We start from the raw sequence: 22,771 nt of genomic DNA, 5'->3' as shown, positions 1-22,771 counted from the left end.
GTGATCATCTACCTGGGAAGCAAGAAGAGTATAAGAGGATAAACGACTAATGAGGGAGTTTACCTTATGAATATCCCAATCATTAACATGTCTCCTAAACCCAATATCCCAGGTCACCACCTCTCCAATCATTAGAATGTTCCTCTGTTGTAATATAGTTATTTTACAATAATAAGAATTTAAGATAGTGTATAGTTAAAGAAGTGTGGAGGGATCTAAACAATTCTAGGTGAGTTTCTAATGTACTATAAGAATTGTAAATAGTATCATATACCACAAGAATGTTGGGAGTAGATCTAGATAATTCTAATGTATATTTGGAAGCATGTTTTAAATATTGAATGAGATCGAGATGACTCTGGCGAGCCATTCCTATCTTGGAGGCATCCAAGAGATTTTTACAGCGTGATTTGAAACTCACAATGAGTCATACGCGATCTAAGCCCTCTCATATGTGATTTAAAATTACCAACCTCAATCCCAAGAGACGACTACTAACAAGGCAAAAGCAAAAGAACTACTCTCCACCTACAAACCCTGTCCCATCTTACAAGCAAGTCTTCAAAGAAGACTACCTTAAATTCTTTAAACAATTTACTCCAAAAAAAAAAAAAAAAGCTAAGACAGACATGATGAGATTCTACACATCTAGCTCCTTCCCTTTGAAGGTATGGTTGTTTCTGTCCTTCTAAATGAGCCAACAAATGGAAAAAGAAAGGATCCCTCAAATATTGTGTTTTGACTTCCTAAATGGGAAGTTCTAGGTGAGCAAGACTTGAAAAGTGCGTTAATTGAGGATGGAAAACAACCTGCCACTCCAAAAAAAAAAAAAATGTAAAATGAGACCAAACCTACTGCACAATCGCGCAATGAAAGAGGATGTAATCATCCAATTCTCCATTTTTCTTACATAGACAACAAAAGTTAGGAACTTGAAACCCTCTCTTAATAATCTCATTGAAAATTGGTAATCTCCCAACCGTTGCTAACCAAGAGAACACTGACACCTTCCCTCCCCATGTGAAGGAGTAATGAAAAACACTATTATGATCCAGAAACCCCGCAAGATACAACGACTGAACTACGAAGCAACCATCCCTAGTTTTGTCCCAAATCTGATGATCCTGAGAGTCAACATCGAATTGAAGAACGTCGACACTTGAAATCAGACTATTCAAAGACTGGTCTCCTAATCATTAAAAAGCTATTTGAAATCCAAAATCCCAAGCCACCTCCCCCACTCAAAAAAGATGAGATAACCTGACATTTTCTTTATAGACACTTCATAAATATATGAAAATTTGTCCTAAAGTGGGAAATCTCTACACCACGAATCCTCTTAGAATTTGATTCAGTTGCCTTTGTCTACCTTAAACTTTTACTTTTTACGGAATAGTGGTAGTCTTTTCAGAATCCCCTTCCAAACCCAACAATCACAAGGGCTTTTCTCATCCCTACTCTCCCACCCAAGGTTCTTGATTTCAAACTTCGCAAAAATAACTCTTCTCCGAAGACTATCCTCCTTTACATAAAACCTCCACAACCATTTCCCTAACAATGCTGAGTTCATTAAATTAAATATTCTAAACCCCAGACCACACCACTTCTTAGGAGTACAAATTTTACACCAACACACCTTATTATATTTCCTATTCCCATCCTTGTCATGCTAGAAGAAGTCTCTACAAATCTTATCAAATTTTGTTTCCACATTTCTTCTTCATATATTGAAAAAGGAAAGAAAGTATTTAGGAATGCCAGTCAAAAAACTCTTGATTAAGATCATTTTCCCACCTTTAGAAAGATTCCCGACTTTCCCTCATTCAAATATATAGTTCTTAAGTTATAATGATCACATGTGTAATGATGTAATTGATTTTCAATATTTTCTTATTTACTAATTGTTTTTTTGTGAGAAATAATTTCATTTTAATTGTGTGGAGTTATACTTTGAACTTGATTTAAAATAGTCAATTTTTTTGTAGTAGTTGGTCTCTCAAATCACTCTTATCAGTGCAAAAAATGATTTAATGTTGTAGTCAATATCCTCACCCTCTTTTACTAGCTTGCTTAATATTTTTTGGCATTCTAACATACCCTCAGTTGAAACTAATAATGTTTGCTTCTAAAACTACATTGTGTTTGTTGGAATTTCAAGCCTTTGACAGATGCTAGACTCTATGGTCATAGAGATATATGCAAGATCCTTGAAGTAAATGGAGGCAAAGAATCTCTGACTGATCTTTCTTTGGTAATTGAATTCTTATTCAACTAATAGTTATTATTGTTTAAGATTAGTAATATTAGTTCAATAAATTACATCATACAAACAAAATATTACAAAATATCAACTTTTCTTTTTTTAGTTGTTACTGTTAATTTATGAAATTAATTGTAGTGAATGTTTACCTCACTCTAGTGGCGGCTCTATATAGAATGTACAAATAGTGAATTAAGTGATTTAATTAGAAAGAGTATTTAACTAAGGCTTCTTCTATAGAATTTACTTGTTCTTGTTAATTTTATTTGCAGAGCTTTCAACATGAACATGGTATAAATGAAGTAAATATTGATTTTTCAGAGTTGAATTTAAAGCACTCATCAACAATTGAGCAGGTATATGGAAAGGAAGCATTAAGACTTCATCTTTTCTTTGTTAACAAATTTAAGATTCCTAGTTGATATTTGACATACAACGTTGTTCAATTCAATTTCTTTATATAAAGTAGTCATCCTACTTATTTTTGTATTATTTGAATAACTCTTTGTAATGATAGAAATTCATGCAGGCTTGGTTTTTAGCTATTTTTTTCTTTAATTATTTTTATAGTTAATAAGCCTATGCACCTCTTAAGCAAACATAATTGTCATCTTCAAGCATCAATCAATTTAGTTAATAGAATGAGATTTGATTCTTGAGTGGATTACGGTGATAATGGACTCTATGCAAAGCAATCTTGTTGACCTAAACCTTCTTTTTATGAGCTGGCTACAATCTTTGTATTGACACCGAAATTGTACTTGCCTGACTTGTCAACTTGTCACCCTGTTGTGGCTTGTTTCTAGTGATGAGTAATGCTTCCCGAAACCTTATAGTACTCTCAAAGCCAATCCTAGACTTCCCGAGGACAATTCCTAACTCGAAAAAACCAATTCCTACTTAGAAACGTTAACTTAGGAGTAAACCAGTTATTTTCTATAAATTCTCCCATTTTTACTACAAATAACTAAAATCCCCCTCATGAGACATACCTTCATTTTAGCCAGTAAATATCTCAAAGTTATCTCTAGAACTTTCGACTTGGAAAAATCCGCCTATAGGACCAATGAGCATTTCTAAAACCTTTAGAGACAACCATAAGTATGTAGGGCCAAATTCTGCTCAAAATAGGTTATGTTCCTATAGGCCACAAGATTGGCTATGCGGCTAGGATCATAGGCCGCACAGACATGCTTTGCCTACGCCAACCCTTCCCCTCCTTTTTAGGCTCTTAGTTGCCATCTCGGAAATCATATCTTTTACCAATAATACCTTCATTGAGGAAGAAAGTCTTTTTAAAGAAAGCTATTCAAGAATAGAAGGAACGGTTTCTATTTCAAGAACAAACAAAAATAAATTTAGCAGTATTGATACAAATGGAATTTGATGAACCTTACCTAGCTCTGTGGATATTCTAAAATCATTTTGATCACTTGTTTAAGAACTAATACCTGCAGCTCTGGAGCTGATAATTTCCTTGTATCTGAGAAGAATTTCTAAATTAGTAGGAAGGAAGTTTGACCACAATGAATCTTAATTTTTTCTATAAAGAAGTGTTTGAGTCAATAAAATCCTATCTAATGGAAAGATAATTGGAATGATGACAAAATCCTAAACAAAATTATGTTGTTGTGTGGATCGGAATTACAAAATTTTGTCATTTTCATCCATTACGTGATATTTAAGTACTTATAAAGTTTATTTTAAAATTTTAAGCTATTTTCGTCCCGTGGCTTAGGATTCAATACTTATCACCAAGGGAAAAGACCTTTCTAGCTTAGCTACTCTTTTTGAAGGCACATAGCTCGAGACTTCATGATGCTCGCATAATGGATTAAAAAACTGATTTTTTAACATCTTGAAGTGGCTTAAGCTTGCTAAATGATCGCCATAAGCTAGCTTCTTGTCATCAAATTTAGCAAGGATGTCGTTGATGAATTGTCGTTTTATAACATACATGCTAGAAGTGAGCTTTAGTGCTTCTATCCCATGAAAAGACCCCGAAAAGGTCAATAGTACTACCTATCATGATTAGGTCATCCACCTGCATTCTGAGTCCATTATAGATTTTTTGGGAGAGGAGTCCAAGAAACCATATCGTCAATCTGATCTTGCGAGAGATCTTGGTGTTTTTGGGTGCATGGATTGAGAGGTGCAGTTTGGTCATCTTCTCAAGCACTGGCCATCAGAGGTGCATGGAATGGATGTTTTGGCAGACTATGGCAAGGCTGTCTAAATCTAGATTGTCTCTCCCTAACTAACCATTAATTTTATAAATCTAGTCCTTAAGAAAATTCAAAATGAAACAAGATCTTAGTAGAGCATTTGATTCAATATAATATGATGCATGAGATATGTTAGATTCATCATCGGTGTATCTCATCACCAATGGAAGATTGTGATGTATGTTGGAACCAAATTTAAAATATTGTCTCGAGGCAATGTCCCTTTTAGGAGAAAAACCTTGACTATCTTCATTGAGCATTGAAGCAATATGAAATATAGCACAAAATATTCCCAAAACCTTGAATGTTTCGATGTCAATGTTTTATTCTGGTCTCGATTGAAATTGGAATGTCTCGGTAGTAACATTTTGAGACAGTAGTAGCTTTAAATCATGGTTAATAAAATCATATGTTCTAACAAAAGCTAGAATTCGTCTGACACTCCACTAGATTGCCTATGTAGCCTCTTGTGTGGTAGCAGTTTATCCAATGCTCTATCAAGCTGTCCATCAGCCTCATTCAAGGAAGGTCTAGCACTCCCACGAGACTGCCTATGCAATCTCATGCATGGGATCATGAACCTACACACCTCATAGGATGGGACGTCTCACATGGTCCAACCATATTCCATCTCCTTTTGCTATATCAAGGAGTATTCTTCTTCTCCCCACATTGACGGACTTTCCTCTTTCAGAGACTTACAATACTCTCATAATAGTAACACTCTCAAGATGAAATATTTTCAATTGAATGATTCTCTTCCAAGGAAAGTATCGAACTTACCTCTACAAAGAAGATAGAGGATGATACTACTTGCTAAAAGGAGATGATATTAAGCAGGAAAGGTCGACTATTTCTTTGTGGATAGAATAGGGAAACTTTATGATTTCCATAGTAAATCTTATTCATGCTTCCAAATATGCAAACTATGTCTACATAAGGTTATATTTATTTCCCGAGAGAGGTTGATTATTTTGCAACCCCTTAGAGGTGTCCAAGTTTTCCAAACACTTTGTCGCATTTCTTTTTACTTATCTTCATATTTTTTCTTCGGAAATGAGAAATAGGAGACCCTAGATTTTTTTCAGTATGGAAGCTTGTTCTAGAGATTAGGAAATACATTTAATATGGTTTATAATGCCAAATGGTATTTTCTAGAATCAAATGGTATTTTTTTAAAGTTGGGATAGATCACGGTTAAGCGGGTTTTCTTTTATTTGAAATTCATTTAAGTTTCTATAGAAACTCAGTGTTCCTGCAAGGTTTAAAATCTTGTCTCAAGGCAATGTTTCGGTCAGGAGAAAAATCGAGACAGTCTTTACCAAAACATTCCAAGAATCCGAAGCCTTCAATGTTTTTGGATCAATGTTTCAATTTGGTCTCAATTGAAACTAGGATGTCTCGAATGAATCATTCTGAAATGATACAAAACTTTAATTGCATCGAGTTAAATAGAGTTTCAAGTGAATAAGCAACCAAGCAAACGATTTAGAAGTTTGGATTAGGAGCTCGTGAGGCGTCCTCCTAAAAGTTGTCTAGCTGTTTGATCTATCAGGACTCACAAACCTCATTTAGAACATATGTGATCCTCAACATCAACTACAATTTATATTTGGGGATCCTTGTATCCATTGTACGATATCATACTTGATTATCTAGATATCGATTACAATAGATCCCAAAGTTTCCATCAACACTTGTTACTCCAGCATCGCCACCGATATGACCCCCTTTTGATCCTTCAACATCTATCAGCCTGAGTTGTAATGATCACTATTGTCCATTTCTGTTAGAGCAAATCACAACAATCTCGTAGAGCCAATTATGACATCTATGATGGTTTCTTTTCAGTTCTATACAATTTTGCAGCTCCATCAATTCAAATCTCCCTTGGATATAACTATAGAAAATATGTCTTTGCTGTCATATATCATTTTAGCAATTGCCACACCTTTACCATAAATGTCAGCCATAACCCTTCCTACTGCCGATTTCTTCATTTCTTTGGGCAGGTAAAATACTCTATATACACTAAAATTAATAGAAGGCTTTGCTTTAGGTAAAATTAAATTGAAGAACAAGATTTATTCAGTCGACCCCAGAATTTTGGGCAAGGATTTGATGGTGATGACGAGGTAGAACCCCTTTCTTTTATTTCTCTATAAGGTTTTTTTCAAAGTTTGTTGGGAGACTGTAAAAGAGGAAGTGATGGCTACTTTGGATGATTTTTTCAGGGAAGGTTTCTTGGATTTGGGTTCAAATTGCACCTTCATTGCTTTGATTCCAAAGGTCATAGGAGTAGAAGATATTTTGGATTTTAAACCAAGTAGTTTGGTGAGTTCGATGTACAAGATTATCTTGAAACTTTTGGCTTCTAGGCTAAAGATGGTGCTTGGCAACATCATCGGTTTGGCTCAAGGGCAGGGAGATAGATTTTAGATGGTGTGCTTAGAACGAATGAATGCATTGACTTGTGAAGAAAATCAAAGGTTCTGGGATTTGTGTGTAAAATTGATTTGGAAAAGGCATACAATCATGCTAATTGGAATTTTGTGAAGTATTTTTCGAGGAGAATGGGGTTTGGTGAAAAGTGGGTTCGGTGAATTATGAAATGCATTTCCACCCCTACTTTCTCGATTATGGTGAATGAGTCTCCAACAAGTTATTTTAGAATTTCAAAGGGGCTAAGACAAGGAGACTTGTTGTCACCTTTTTTGTTTGTGGTAGTTATGGAAGCCTTAGGGAGGATGTTGTCCAAGACAGTGGATATTGGTGAGCTTTCAGGTTTCATAGTTGGGGTGGGTGGTTAGTTGATTTCGCATCTTTAGTTTGCGAATGATGCCTTGATTTTCTTGGACTATTCACTGAGGGAATTATATTTTTTTGAGTGGTATTCTTGGTTGTTTTGAGGCAATTTCTGGCATTTCAGTAAATCTTTGTAAGAGTAAAATTTTACGATTGGCAATGTGGAAGGGGTGGAGGTAGCGATAGCTTCTATTGTTTCCAAGTTGGGGTTTTTCCATCCACGTAATAGGGTCTTCCTTTGGGAGTGGGGTATAGAAGTAAGGAAATCTGGGAGCCAATGCTTGAAAGGGTGAAGAGTAGGTTAAGTAGGTTGAAGGCCAAGTTTCTATCGAAAGGGGAAAAAATACTTTCATCAAGAGTATGTTGGCTAGCATCCCTATCTATTTTCTCTCGATGTTCTCTTTGCTAAGTTAGTGTCGAATTGCAATTAGATAAAATTTGTTGTGATTTCTTTTGGCATGATAAGGATGGAATGAAGAAAAATCATTGAGTGTGTTGGAGAAAGTTGTGTTTGCCTAAGAAGAATGGTGGCTTGGGTTTTAGAAATTTTAAATTAATGAATTCATCTTTGTTGGGTAAGTGGTTATGGAGGTTTGGGGAGGAGGGTGAGAGTCTTTGGAGGAGAGTAATTGTGAAATAATATGGGTGAGTGAGAATGGATGGGAAAGCGGCTAGAGGGCTGTTTCATTGTGGGGTGTGGAAACATATCTTAAGAAGACTTCCTTTATATAAGAAAAATGTGGAATTCAAGGTTGAGAAGGATTAAGGTGAGATTTTGGGAGGATTAGTGGTGTGGGGATGGACCACTTAAGGAACTTTTCCCGGACCTTTTCGATTTGTATTTGAAAAATAATTAAGTAATTTCTCTTTTTAGAACCATTGGGAATGGGGAGATCAATTGGGACTTTGGGTTTAGAAGGGCCTTTAATGATTGGGAGTTGGAAAGTTTGGAGAATTTGACCTTTTGGTGGAGAATAGTCACACAGAGGCTACTTTAGATGATCGTAGATTGTGGAATGGTGCAAGGGATGGGAGGTTCTATGTCAAATCAATGTACCACACCATTGCAACAAAGAGCTCGACGACTTTCCCTCACATGTTTTTTAGGGGTGGCAAAGTGCCTTCAAAGATCTCAGCTTTTATTTGGTTGGCGACTTTAGTGAGATCACCAAACTTGGACCAATTAATTAGAATAGGCTTCATTTCTCCAAATCAGTGTTGTATGTGTAGTTGTGTGTGGAAATTTCTGATCACTTATTCCTTCATTGCCGGGTTGCTCGTCAGATTTGGTCACACTTCTTATCTTTCTTGGGTTTAGTGGGCTGTTTTCCTCATCCGGTTAAGTCGTTATTGAATTTGTGGCTTGCTTGAGGAAGTTTGTTTTCTTTATCTAAGAGGATTTTTTGGTACTTGGCACTGTTTGCAATTTGTTGGGGTATTTGGAAAGAACGTAATAGTCGTATTTTTGAGGGAGAAGGTTTTTGAGTTTGGAGACTTGGTTTTATTGATCATGGCCTTCTTTTTCTCCTATAGCAAACTTTATAAGGAATTCAAAGGGGTTTTCTTTGAAGATTTCATTGTTAGCTGGCGCTTGAGTAGCTTGTTTGGCGTTTTTGTTGTTCTTTTTCTCTTTGATTGTTTTCCTTGTTGTTTGGGTTGCCCCCTCGACCTCTTTCTTTTCTTTTTCTTTTTAATAAAATTATCTTTATCGATAAAAAAATTAAAAAAAGTCTTATTAGAATGGCATAACTATAGTTCTTGTTAGTACACAATTAAGGAGAGTTGCATTTAATTTCTTTGGTTGCTATGAAATATAAATATTTGAGAGAAAGTGATGAACATGAAAAATACCTGTTGAAAACCCCAAAGATACCAGGAACTTTTGTTACCAAATCCAGTACTAGAAACTTGGGCATCACCAAAGAATTAGATGAATGAATAATAATTTTACATTTTCCTGATCTTACACATACCATGTCTATTTGTGATGAAATGATCACTATTGAGAATCATAACCAAGACAACCTTTCTCACAAAGGGTTCTTACAGGTGATTTTGGCAACTATTTTCTTGAGAAATTATGAAATAGTAGAGTTCAGAATATTTAACTAGTTCCCCAAATAGAATTATTCTTGATGCATCAGGTGGTCAAAGAAGATTTTCTTATTCTCCATGGAGGACTTTCTATAAATACGTTGATGGATCTCTTATTTGTTGACTAATTATGTGTGTCCTCCTACATTGAAGGAAAAAAATTCCTAGCTTGTTAACTTTTGATCTTGTTCAATTCTTTGATGGCATGGAGTGTTAAGAGTTGTTCCATCCAGAAATCTGCGTATTTTGTTTACATCTAGAGAATGGTTGTTTCTTTTGCTTCTATTGAATAAACCATTGATTTCTTTAACATTTTTTTAGTTCTTCCAATTATTCATACTTCATATTGCAATTAAGGCAAACCTTAGTTATTTGTTCAATGGCTTGGGAAATAAATAGATTTCTAATATTATTTTCTTTCCAGGGACTCTTTGGTGAATCTGAAACAGTCAAGTGGCTTGGTACATGGGTTGTTAAAACAATAATTAAAAGACACATTTATTACCCGGTAAAAATGTATGTTTCATTCTATTTACTGTTTTTTTTTTTTTTTTTGTTGTAAATTCATTGATATAAGTTTCAAGTTCAATAAGTCTACTCAGATAATATTTGAGATTGACTTTGAATTAAATAATGCAGGATACTATCTGCTATGGATAATACTCTTCTGAAGGAACTTCGACACCCCAACATCTTGCAATTTCTTGGGTCTATTGTACAGGGGGAGGAAATGATTCTAATTACAGAATATTTACCAAAAGTATGTCCCACAAATTACCTGTTTTTCATGTCATTGTAAGATTTTTTTTCTGGACGCACATCCATACTTTATTTTGCTCATTATGAAAAACCTAGTTTAGAAAATGGTTTTTTATTTTTGGTAATTTAGTAATGCCCCCTGTGAAAATGGTAATTGTTAAAGCCCATGGGCCTAACTCATCCTCACAAAACCGGCTTGCAAGAAGAAGGTTAACCCCGCTTTATACATTACACCTCCCAATAGTACCTAGGCGATGTGGGACTATTCTAACACTCCCCCTAAGCGACAGGGTTGGAGACACTCGGCTCTCCCCCTCCACACAGGGCTTGAGATACTAACCCCACCTATCCTTGAGGTTACCTGCTCTGATACCATATTAAAGCCCATGGGCCTAACTCATCCTCACAAAACCGGTTTGCAAGAAGAGGGTTGCCCCCGCTTTATATATTACACCTCCCAGTAGTACCTAGGCGATGTGGGACTATTCTAACTGTAATATTAAGTTTACACCACTGTAATACGCAAGATTAGGTCCCCCTTGACCAACAATCAATATTGCTTTTTGTTGAAGATATAACAGTGAAATTTTAAATTTTCTCAAATTTTGATTTAGTAATTTAAGCTTTTGAAGGGCATTCTGAAAAATATCAAAATTTTACCTTTAATAAATCATCAACAAAGGCAATGTTGACTTTCGATCTAGGGGGTAAACCTAATCTTGCATTTCAGGTGGGTGGGGAGTCGGGTGGTAAACCTAATATCGCTAGTTTCATTGGGCGTATTACTAAATTACCCTTTTATTTTAGATCTACTTTCTTGCTTGAAAGTCCTTGCAAATACTTGATACTAGCTATTCTTTGTTGAATTGCATACATTAATCTTAAAATACGATAAATAATCCATAATTCGTGCATGCAAAATCCAAAGAGAATGTATGCATTTTGTATAATTTTAATCATGCTTAGCCACTGATGCAAAACTGAAAATAAACATGGTAAAGCTCAAAGAAAATGGAACATTCCTGATAAACTAGTGCCTCTAGAAAGAGAAGGGAGTTAAATAAGTTTGATCACTAGAAGCATGAAGCATAAGTATGTCTAGTAAATGGTTTTCTAGAATTTAAAAAAATTTATGAGTGAATATACAAATATACAAAAGAAAAAGAAAGGAAAATATTACATATAAAAAAGCAAGATAGGGTTAAATTAAGTTTTCCAACAGATGGTGACACAGTTCTTTCCAAGAGTTGATAAAATGAAGCAATTACAGTTGGCTATTAAGATCCAGCGAAAAAGAGTGATATCTCATGGAAAAATGAGAGGGGAAGTGGAGAAATGATTTGCTGCGGAAGCAGACAAACTATATTCGTGGGAAAATCATTCCTTGCATCACATAATTATAATATTCTTTGATGTGTGCAATCATGCATTTTCAATGCAAACGATTTGTCAAGCAGATTTACCGTGCAATCAAACATTCCCTAGAAGCCATTTTACCCAAAAATGTTTTCAAAAAACTACATGCTGCAAACTGAAGTGAGCCTAATGGTTATTACCTTACGCATTAAAATTTTTACCCATTAATGTAAGCTTCAGATATGTATTATATCTTATGGAAACTGTTGTCTTTACTCTTCTTGAAACAGTAAATCAATCTACAGTGGTAGAAAGAGTCGCCAAAAACACGTATGACAAGCACATAATTTGACTTTTGTAACGTATGATTTAGGTCTACTGCATCTTTATGCCTTATTCTGTGAAGTTTATGGAATGTGAGCAAGACATGCTTTGACATGGTAGATGTTCATTGCCGTAACGATTCAGCTAAGATGAGTCACTTAGGCTCCATCAGCAATTTTACTACGGCAGAATATCTCTTTCTACTCTCATTCTATTTAGATTTTATGGACTTCTTGGTTACTATTGTCAACATTGATTCTTCATGTGGCATTGTAGGGGAATCTACATGATATTCTCACCAAAAAAGTTCGGCTCGACTTGCCTACATCTATACGCTATGCACTTGATATTGCTAGGTAATGTGTCTTTATTAGTTTCCATTTCTCTCTTCATAGAATTGATTGTGCTTGATGAATGGATAACTTAATTAGGTTTTATATATTGTGTTCCTTTCATCTGTTAGACTAAACATATTTTAAAAGCCATTGAAGGTAATGGTCTGATTTCCAGTCTTACCATATTGCACGATCATGGTTGTCCATAATGTTTTTTGATTATCAAAAACAGTTTAAAGCTGCTATTTTTGGGAAATCATCATTTACCCTAGATTTGTGTTGCCACTAGATGGATATGTAGGCAGTGTGCCTTTGAATTTTGTATATTTATAAGTCATCATTAATTCAATCCCTTGCTTGCTCAGCATAAAACAAAGGAGATAGTATAAACCACTTGACTTATGGTGTTCCTCCTAGTAAGAAAAAGGGAGCATTGTAATAAGGTCCATGAATGCACAATATTGTATTTTCTGTATTTCTTCATCATTGGCACTATGATTAAGTTAGGAATCTATCTAGGGATTAGTATAAAGTAGTGTCTTCTAATTATGATTCTCATCTCTTACTTAGGCTTTTCTTTTACTCACGATTTCTTTCTATTTTGTCTTGTTGTACATTTCTATAGAAACCTTATTATGGTTCATGAGTTCATATAATTATATCAATTTAATACAGTTCTTATTGCATCCAATTTCAACATTATTCTCTGTGCTTATTACCTCCCACATGAAGTAGATTGTTTGCCAAGCCTATACCAACTCAAATTATAGCTTTCTCACGATAGCAAGGTATATTGACTCTTTAGAATATCTAGATAATAGTAATACTTGGCCTCTGTGTCTAAGATCAATCTTTTTTACTTTAATTTTTTATCTGTAATCTTTTTTTTTTCTTCTAGGTATTAGAATAGTTTTTAAAGGCGTAAAAAACATAGGCCTCAGGTGCATTTCAGGGTGAGGCATGGTCAAAACACCGTGAAGTGTGATGTATTATCACAAAAATGCATGAGGCATAACTGTGGCATACCTGAGTAACTGTGGCATACGTCTTTTGCTTTAGGATTATGTATCTATATTGTTTTCACTTCGTCTTCCTCACTTCTTACTGTTCTTATTGGTGTAGGTAGTCAGTACTTTGTAGTATGTAACTTTGTAAGATGTTGAACTTGTCAACAAAAACATAATTACACTAGTAAAAAACAGATGAAAAAGTGTTTCAATAACTGAAAATTGATAAAATTACATTAAATTTCATTGATTGATTGGTTTCCAATATTCAATTTCTACGAATAATGCAGTTTTTTTTTTCTTTCCATATTTTGGTTAATAAATTCCATACATGGGAGACTTTTGCCTTAGCATCCGAAAACACTACTTGAAAATAATCCTTGCGTCGCAGATATATGTATGTGTGTATATTGTTATGGGAGAATAGAAAAATGTTAAATACTTCATTATTCATTGAATACTTTTGTGTTTCTGTTGTTTTTCAAACCAAAAGATAAAAAAGAAAAAAATGTGAATTTGGACATATTCCTTAACAAAAGGGGAAGAAGTGAGTTTTATAAGTTCTTACCTCTAAAACTTAAATAGTTGGGTTGATTATGCGCATTTGGAGTGTACCATTGCAAGGGATCCATAAAAAGTAACAGGACAGTGATCAGAAGAGAGATGGCAGCACAAGGAACAAATCTTCCCACAATGAGAAATCTGGGGCAAATGAATTGAGTTTTGAAGTTTCTCCCAGAAAAGAAGTAGAAGATGACCTAAATCATCTTCTTTCAGATCACTTTCGATAATTAACATGATGGGGAAGGGTGTTAAGGTCAGGGGTAAGAATAAAAAGTGATCAATTAAATGCTTGTTGGCCTAATCATTGTTCACAAGCCTTGACTATGCTTCATCCGTTGTGCCTCTAGGCTCATGCTTTGACTAGGGGCCTGCTTGGATAGAAAGTAGAAGTTAACTGTGGAAGAAATTGAAAAGTAGTTTCCTTTTTGCTTTTCAAAATGTTAGGATTTTTATTTTATAAAATTAGTTTTCTAAAATTAATCCAAACAAACTTTTATACTTTTCAATTTTCAAAAGTAAAAAATGTTACTTTTTTAAGTACATCCAAATAAGTTCTAGGTGAGCCTTAAGCTCCTTATTCTAGTTGAGGCTTAAGTCTCAAGTCATGACATGTGCACCTCCCCTTGAGTTGTACTTTTTAAATCACCGATTATGATGGTGATTCCTTTTATTTTTATTTTTTAGTTTTTTTTTATTACCTTTTTTATCTTATGGTATGTGATATTTAACATATAACTCAATTTGCAGGGGTATGAATTATCTTCATGGGCACAAACCTTACCCCATTGTTCATAATAATTTGAGTCCTAGGTGAGTTTTATTTTCTGTTTTTATAATTTTCTTGAATTCAGATTTGAATTATCTGCACATCTTTTTGTCTTTTTGTTCATAGTAAATGTAAGATATTGTACATAGAGGCTTCCTAACATTGGAAGGCAAATTTGAATCATTTACAAAAATTTTAGAATGTCTAGATCTGGCTCCCATTTTGCAAAATCATCATCAGCATGGTTTCATTGATATTTAGCTTTACCCAACCAGTTGAAGGTTTACTCCATCTGATAAACTTAACGATCGTCCGCTTGTGGGCTCGAGGAATAATTCCAATCATCCCTAGCTTGGCTCGGTCACCATGTCCCTAAAAAAATTTGAGGCAATACAAAACATTCCACAATAAGATGCCAAGCCTTCACCCATCAACTTTGTCACCTTAAAAAATCACCAAGTTTATTGAAATCCAAATGATGGAAAGGCAATCGAAGGGGCCATCTTGCATTTGGCTAAGCTTAGATTTAAAACCCCAATTTAAAAAAAAGCCAACAAGAAAATTTAGGGACCACTGTTTTATTTTTTATTTTCAAAGTAGCGCTCAATCCCTCCCAAATCTTTCTAGGAAATGGGCATTCAAAGAATAAATGCGGAATAGATTCTTCAGCCTTGCCACACATAACACACCTAGATGCGATTTGAGCTCCTCTTTTCTTTCGGATCTAGTCCACCAGGCATGGTCCATGAATATTTTTCATAGAAGAAGCTTCATTTTCATGGTCACTTTCATCTTCCATAAATGCTTCCAACTTCTATTAGCTAAACCCTCTTTGCTGGTTGCTTGCCGAACCGAATTAGATGAGAACACTCCCAACGAAGAAGGTTGCTACAGAAACATCATCATTTATCTATCCTTATTCTGATTAGATCCCAACTCTCATCCCTTTAAAATTAAAAAATTTGAAGTCTTGGAAAACATTATGAAACCAATCGATTAGAGGAGCATCACCTGACCAATTACCCTTCACAAGACATGTTCTATTACCACTAAAAATAACATGTTTTGAAGTTCTTTTCCTTGGACAAAAACTTTTTTTTTCTCCGATATTCTCCGATTGGCTCAAAGCCATTTCTTAAAGCTTTAAGAAATCTTTAAGATTCCTTAGTGAATTCTTTGACACCTTGGTAAGAGCTAATAGGTCATCAGCATCTAATAAGTGGGTAGGAAATATACTGCTTCTAGAGCCATCGAATCTTTCCAAATTTTTTATTTCAACCTGTCTGTTCAAAAACCCTTACTTAGCTCTTCTTCTGCAATGATGGAAAGAGCGGGGGATGGAAGATCACCTTGCCAAGACCTCTAGAGCTTATAAATTACTTGTGAGCCAAACCATTGATCATTACATAGAACCAGGCTTACAATAAGCACCCATTAATAAGTTTCATGAATTCATTTGAGTACCCCAGTTTTCGCTTCCTTGAGTTGAGGAAACTCCACTCAAGCTTATCATAATATTGTCATATATGTTTATTCCTTGAAAAAAAAAAATTTCCTTGCTCTTTTGATATAGAGCTAGGAAGGATTTTCTCCAACTGTGATTGGTGAGGACATCACAGTCGACTCAACTTTTAAATACATCAGAGGAGGACGATACCCATTTCCTTGTGAATGGATGACATGTACATGAGATTGGTTCATGTCTTTGGGAGGCAGAACATCCCACATGCAATCTTTCATGAATACTCCACATTGAAGAGCACATGTGGGCTGCGATTGGAGCGAGGGGAGACCATTGGGCCTTATTAGAGTGGCACACATTGGCTGGATTTAGTTAGATCTAGGCTATGTTTTATGTTTCTGTTTAGTTTGGTTATTTTGGAACCCTTGGGCCAGATTTTAAGAGTTATTTTATTTAGTTGGTGGCCGACAACCTCTTTAAGTAGTGTCCACCATTTATTTTATGTGTTTAATTGAGTCCAAGTTAAATCCCAGCCATGGATTGATCAATAGTTGAGAATAGATTAGGGTCTGAGTCATATATATATATATATATATATATTTCTTTTGTTCAATGCTTTGATTATTATTGCGGTCATTAATACAATTCTCCAGAATTTTGAGTTTTTGTTTTTCAGAAATTAAGAGGGTTTAGGTAGACTCCCCCAACTAGAAAGCCCCAAAGGGTTAGATTCTAACATAGGAGTGCCCAAAAGCATCCTTTATTACAATTTATGTTAGCTTCAAAGGGAAATCATTTGGAGACAAAGAAACAACCAAGGCATGATGAAGCACTGTGGAAAGGAAGTCCACAGCCTTGTTGCCTTCTCTGTAACAGAATGTCTACTTCTGTAAATTGTTGCATGATGTGATGGATCTTTTTGACTTCTCTAAGAACAGCCCAAGGGATTTCTGAGATGTTGTTGATACATTCAATAACAATCTTAGAATCAGATCTCACTTTTAGGTGTAAGGAGTCACTGGCAAGAGCCAAAGATATGCCTTGGAAGATACCTTGAAGTTCATGGTGAAGGATAGTCTTCCTAGTGCTGCAAGTGGCCATACTAGGTAACACTTGGCTGTGGTGATCTCTAATGATGGCACCTTCTCCTCCGAACATACCTCGCAGAGAGACGTCTATGTTAAGCATGAAAAATTCTCCGGACGTCTAATCCAATGACAGGAGATAAGAATTTTGTGATGACAATCTAGGTGGATGTTCCAAGAGAGAAGGAACTCTCTATTCTGACTACAGTCTTCTATTTTGATACCTGAATTCATCACTCTCTCTCGCACATCTTTGCAAATGAACATTTCAAGAAGCTGCACTGGCTTGTAGCTGTTTTGGAAGATTCACTTGCATCTTTCAATCCACAAATGATAGATGAATGCATTGACGGCTAGCTTTTTTATATAGGAAACAAGGCCTTTCCCCTTAAAGTTAGCAAGCATCCAAGTAATTTCTTCTTGCCAAGATTTGTTGTTTCTGAAGATGTGAGAGGTCTTCTATATTCTCTGCCATAAAATTGAAAGAGAAATCACAGCTGAGGAAAAGATAATCCTCTTCCTCCGGTTCTTTCTGCAGAAATGGACAACTGAGCTACTCATGATGCCTCTTCTCATCAATTTAGATTGGGTCTTCAAGCCTTTGCTAATGAGGAGCCAAGTTATAGCACTGTGTCTGTGAATTCTACCTGGGAACAACACTAAAGGGTGCCATTCTACGTGTCGCCTTTTGGGGGTTATGGATCTCAGTGCCGAATTGGAGGTGAAGGTTCCCTTTGGGTCAGCTTTCCAAATGACCTTGTCATTGTCTTTCTATTTCTATGTTTGGAGCTCAACCCAAAAATCTTCAAGATTTTCTATAAATGTGGGGGCAATCCACCGATTGTGTCTGATTAGGTGGCTCACCAATGCTTGTTTGTTCAGGATAGAGTCGTAGCGGAGTTGCTATTGAAACCTCGATAATAAGATGCCACTAGTGTGCCAAGGGCCATGCCAAAGGGAGGTATTTCGCCCATTCCCAATCCAATGCAACAGAAGATTGGACATAGATTCTCTCCGTTGAAGAATTTTCCTCCACATCCAAGAAGCACTCACAGAGATTGGTATAGTCAAGAAGTGCTGATTTTTTGTGAGGTTTTTATAAACCCATTGCACCCAATTGCTATCTTTCCTTGTACCAATGGCCCAAATCTGTCTTGCAATCCTATCTATATTTCTGTTGTGAAGGTCGATAAAACCAAAGAACTCCTTCTTCATTACCTGCAGCCATTCTATCTCAGCTCACAGAATAAAATTTCTTTTCCATGCTCGCACTGGTCCACATGAACCAAGAAAACAACTTCTAGATTTCGTTGGTTACTTTTTTGGGAAGCATTTCGACATTAGTCCAATACACCTGAGTGTTACACAACATCAATTTTATCAGTTGAGTTTTACCAACAAGGGAGAGGAATCTGGCTTTCCCGGACGGGTTTCTTGTAGTGATCTTGTCAATGATGTCTTTGCAATCTTCGTACCTCAGCTTGGTTGTTATCAGGGGCAATCCCAAATATTTGACTAGGAGAATATTCTCTCATTTGTAAGATTGTTTTGATTTTGTCTCTCGTGGCATCTCTGATTCCAGAAAAAAAAGGCTACTCTTGCTTTCGTTCATATGGAGCCCAACAAAGTCCTCAAACCAATTAAGCGCCACTTGCACTGCCTTAGAAGATTTCTCGTTACCCTTGAAGAAAAACATTAAGTCATCAGCCGATGTAGCGGAAGTGTGTGAATCAATAGATTCGATAGGTTGTCTTCAATGGAACACTTGAAATCAATTTGAATCAATAGATTCAATTGATAAACAAGCAATAGTTTAAAAGAAAATAAAACATAAAGCTAAAAACTAATTAAGATAGAAAAGATAATTGAATTGATTATTATTTCTTGTTAATTTTCGGATTTGGAGCTCCTTATATAGATAACTCCATCATAACAACTTAGAATCTTACTAAAATACAAAAAATTAACATTCCTAACCTATGTATAATATAATACTAACTTTCAAATCCTATTAGAAATCAAATTGGACATTTCTAAGCACTTTTAATTATAGTTTAATAATAGAAACGAATTTAAAATAAATTAGAAATTATCAAGGAATTGTACTCCTAACATAATTATGAAATAGAAATCCTATTAGAACTATGAAATAAAAATCCTACTAAAACTCTAGCTAGGATTGTATATATCCCACATCAGGCTCCCTTTCTTTGAGAAAACTCATCCCCGAGTTTGGTGTAGGAGTAAAAAAATCATCCTCCAAAAAGTAAGGATAGATGTCCTTTACATTGAATGTCGGGGATATGTGCATATCATCAGGCAAATCCACCACATAAGTGTTATTGTTTATATTCTTCAAGATAAGAAGGGGTCTAATTTTCTTTAGCATGGTCTTGTTCAAAGTTCCAGCAGGGAAGAAATCTTTACTAAGATAAATCATGACCAAGTCTCCTTCATTTCTCTTGAATTGTCTATGCTTATCGGTATTTGTGTTGTACTTTTCATTAGAAACTTCAAGGTTCTTTTTCACTTGTCCGTGGAGCTTGTGAAGGCTCTTAATCATATCATTGATTGCTACATTGGAGTTGGAGCGAGAAGGAAGTTACACCAAGTCCAAAGTATGATTAGGCGCTTTGGAATAGACTATGTGAAATGGTGTGTAGCCAATAAAACGACTAGGGACTGAATTATAAGTGAATTCAGCTTGTGCAAGTACCAAGTCCCATTGTCTAGGTTTGTCATCGGAAAGACACCGAATCAAGTTCCCAAGAGTACGGCTCCCAACTTATGTTTGACCATCGATTTGAGGATGGGCGGTGCTTGAAAACGTAAGTTCAGTTTTCAGTCTAGCCCATAAAGTCTTTCAAAACCAACTCAAGAACTTAGAGTCACTATCTGAAGTGATGGTCTTGGGAATGCCATGTAGACATACGACTTTACGAAAGAAGATGTTGACTATATTTATCGTATCGTGAGTCTTGTGGCAAGGGATAACGTGTGCTATCTTAGAAAAGCGATCAACACAACAAAGGTGGAATTGTTGCCTCATTGTTTTCGAGGTAGTCCAAGCACAAAATCTATTGGAAGATCTTTCCAAGGGCCATTAGGGATTGGTAAAGGTGTGTACAAATCAATGTTTTGTGCTTGCCCTTTCCCTTTTTGGCATATGAGGCATCGACAAACAAAATTTTCAACATCTTTCTTGAGGACTTTCAAAAGTACCATTCTTCTACAAGTGCAATGGTTTTGTCCCATCCAAAGTATCCTGAGAGTTCGTCACCATGTAACTTTTTGATAAGATGCTCACGAATGGAACCATTAGGAATGCATAACCTTACTCCTTTAAAGAGAAACCCATCTTGAACCACAAAGTCTGAAGTACCTCATTGTCCCGAGTTGCACTTTTCTCATATAACTTGGAATTCTGGGTTATCAATGTAGAGTTCTTTGAGGAAGTTGAAGCCTATCACGTTGCTCCTTACAGTAATGAGAAATTTTTTTTTATTTTGTGAGGCGTGAGAAAGAGTACAATTTAGTGCATTAACAACTTTATTGTTGACGTCAGTCTTGTGTTGAATAGTAAGGTTGAACTCTTGAATCAAGGTGATCCATGAAGAATGCATGCAGCTGGTCGGACTTCGATTTTGGATGAATTTAGGCCTGATGGTCCGAATAGAGCACAAATTCATTTTAGATCAAGTAATGCCTCCACTTTTTAAGAGCATGAACAACGACATAAAATTCGAGTTCATACGTACTCCAATTTTACCTTGCCTCCGTTAGCTTTTCACTAAGGAATTCAATAGGCTTTCTTTCTTGAGATAAAATAGGTCCTACTCTATGTATAGAAGCATTACAATGGACTTCAAATAGTTTGTCAAAGCAAGAAAGCCCCAAAATAGGGGTGGAAGTAAGTTTAGCCTTTAAGAGATGAAAGCTAGATTTGGCATCATCGGTCCAAGTAAATTTTATGTTCTTCCATGTGTCGGTTAAAAGTGCTATCATGGAGCTAAAGTCCTTGATGAAATGCTGATAGAAGGATGCTAACCCATGAAAACTTCAAGCTTCGGAGTCTGATTTTGGTGAAGGCCAATCCCTTATTGCTGCAATTTTAGTTTCATCCATGCGTATGCCTTCTTTGTAGACTATGTTATTGGAAATACTGTAGTTTTTTATAGTAGTTGCTTATGTTAATTTCTGTAAGGACATTTATGTCTATTCACTTTTTAGGTTACACAAATATATATATATATATATATATATATATAAATCAAGCTCTCAGTTTTGAGACTTAAGAATTACTGTTCTATAATTCTTCTTGGTATTAGAGCCAAGGAATTCGATTTATTTGTTTTTCACGTTTCCATCGAAGAGCACAGAAGTTGTTGCTGACATCATCAGGGTTTGGTCGAAAATTTCATGGTTTGAATCTCACTGATTTATAGTGTTTTTTGGTATTTTTTGCCAGAATTTTAGATGAGTTCTTAATCGAATTTGTAAAGGTTTTTTAGAAAAATTAAAAAAATTTAGATTCTCGAAGTTCTGTTCGTCTGATTTGGTCCATATGAAAATTATCTACACATTGGAAGTGGTCTCACTCGATTTCGTGATGATTTGAAAACTCGGTGAAGAAAATATCGCAATATTTTTACCGCCCAACCTAGTTGCTGCTGTGTAATTTTATTTATTTATTTATTTTTGCTGTCTTTTGCTGCGAATGCTGTTTGGGATAGTTTTATCTTTGAGGGCCACGTGCAATTCCACGACAGTAGCAATCAGATTTGTGCTGCTGTCATTATTTACTTTGTTACAGCCCTACAATAGCACCTAGGATCATTATTTGAGACTTGCGGCATCAGTTAGGCTGATTTTTTTTTGTTCGTTTGACTTGCGACTACAACAATTATTGCTTGGTGATTCTTTCTTCTTTGATTGAGAATGGCATCGTATCAAGAGACCAAAGACTCCAACACTGTTCTTGGAGCAAATTTCTCAGCACAACGAATCACCAATGCCTTATTAGATGGTCGAAATTTTCAATCATGGTCTCGATCTGTTCGGCTCTATTTGGGAAGTAGAGGGAAATTTGGATGGCTTTCAGACACCATTAATAAACCACCCCTTACTGATCCCAAAATTGAGCAATGGGAGGTTGATAACTGTACCATTCTTGGATAGCTTTTTAACTCCATAGAGCAATGCATCTATACCATGTTCATGTATCATGAGGCTGTCTTCTCTTTATGGACAGCTCTCACTCAAACATAGGCGCATGCTAGGAACGACTCGAGGATTTATGAACTTTATCGAAACATTGCCCAAGCTACCCAAGGGACTCAGAGCGTCGCTGATTATTTTGGATTTCTCCAGTCCCGTTGGGAAGAGCTTTCTCACTATGAGTCTATGGCTGAACTGTCTGTTGAAACAGCCAAGTATGTGGTTACAAGGATTGCTCGACATCAGACATACCAGTTTCTTATGGGTTTACATCTTGAGTATGAGGCACTTCGGACCTAGATCCTTAACACCACTCCTTTACCTTTATTATTTGAGATATTTGCAACCATTGATAGTAATGAGCGTCGTCGTCGTGTTGTTCCCTCTCAAACTCCAACTCCTGGCATTCTCTCTGCTCCAGCTATAGATCAGATGGCTCTAACAGTCAATTCGGATTTCTCTGACTCTCCCACTCAGGGATCTGGGAGTCGAGGTCGTGGAGGCCGTAGAAG

General features: G+C 35.8%; 1 protein-coding gene across 3 annotated transcripts in view; it reads left to right on the top strand.

The window, feature by feature from the left end:
- The window catches only part of LOC147398181 (serine/threonine-protein kinase 12-like), a 61,635-nt gene that overhangs the window by 8,237 nt on the left and 30,627 nt on the right, over nucleotides 1-22,771 (top strand). For all 3 annotated transcript variants that reach the window (XM_086447330.1, XM_086447331.1, XM_086447332.1), the window contains 6 exons: nucleotides 2,159-2,251; nucleotides 2,533-2,616; nucleotides 9,809-9,900; nucleotides 10,024-10,144; nucleotides 12,100-12,179; nucleotides 14,477-14,539. In XM_086447330.1, coding sequence (XP_086303456.1) covers nucleotides 2,159-2,251; nucleotides 2,533-2,616; nucleotides 9,809-9,900; nucleotides 10,024-10,144; nucleotides 12,100-12,179; nucleotides 14,477-14,539 — 533 coding nt within the window. The remainder of the gene's footprint in view (nucleotides 1-2,158; nucleotides 2,252-2,532; nucleotides 2,617-9,808; nucleotides 9,901-10,023; nucleotides 10,145-12,099; nucleotides 12,180-14,476; nucleotides 14,540-22,771) is intronic.

Source organism: Akebia trifoliata, chromosome 7 (assembly GCF_017979445.1).
Source record: "Akebia trifoliata isolate Shusen 1 chromosome 7, ASM1797944v1, whole genome shotgun sequence".
NCBI lineage: Eukaryota > Viridiplantae > Streptophyta > Magnoliopsida > Ranunculales > Lardizabalaceae > Akebia > Akebia trifoliata.
Note: the sequence above shows the minus strand (reverse complement) of the source record. Positions and strands in the feature narration are given on the sequence as shown.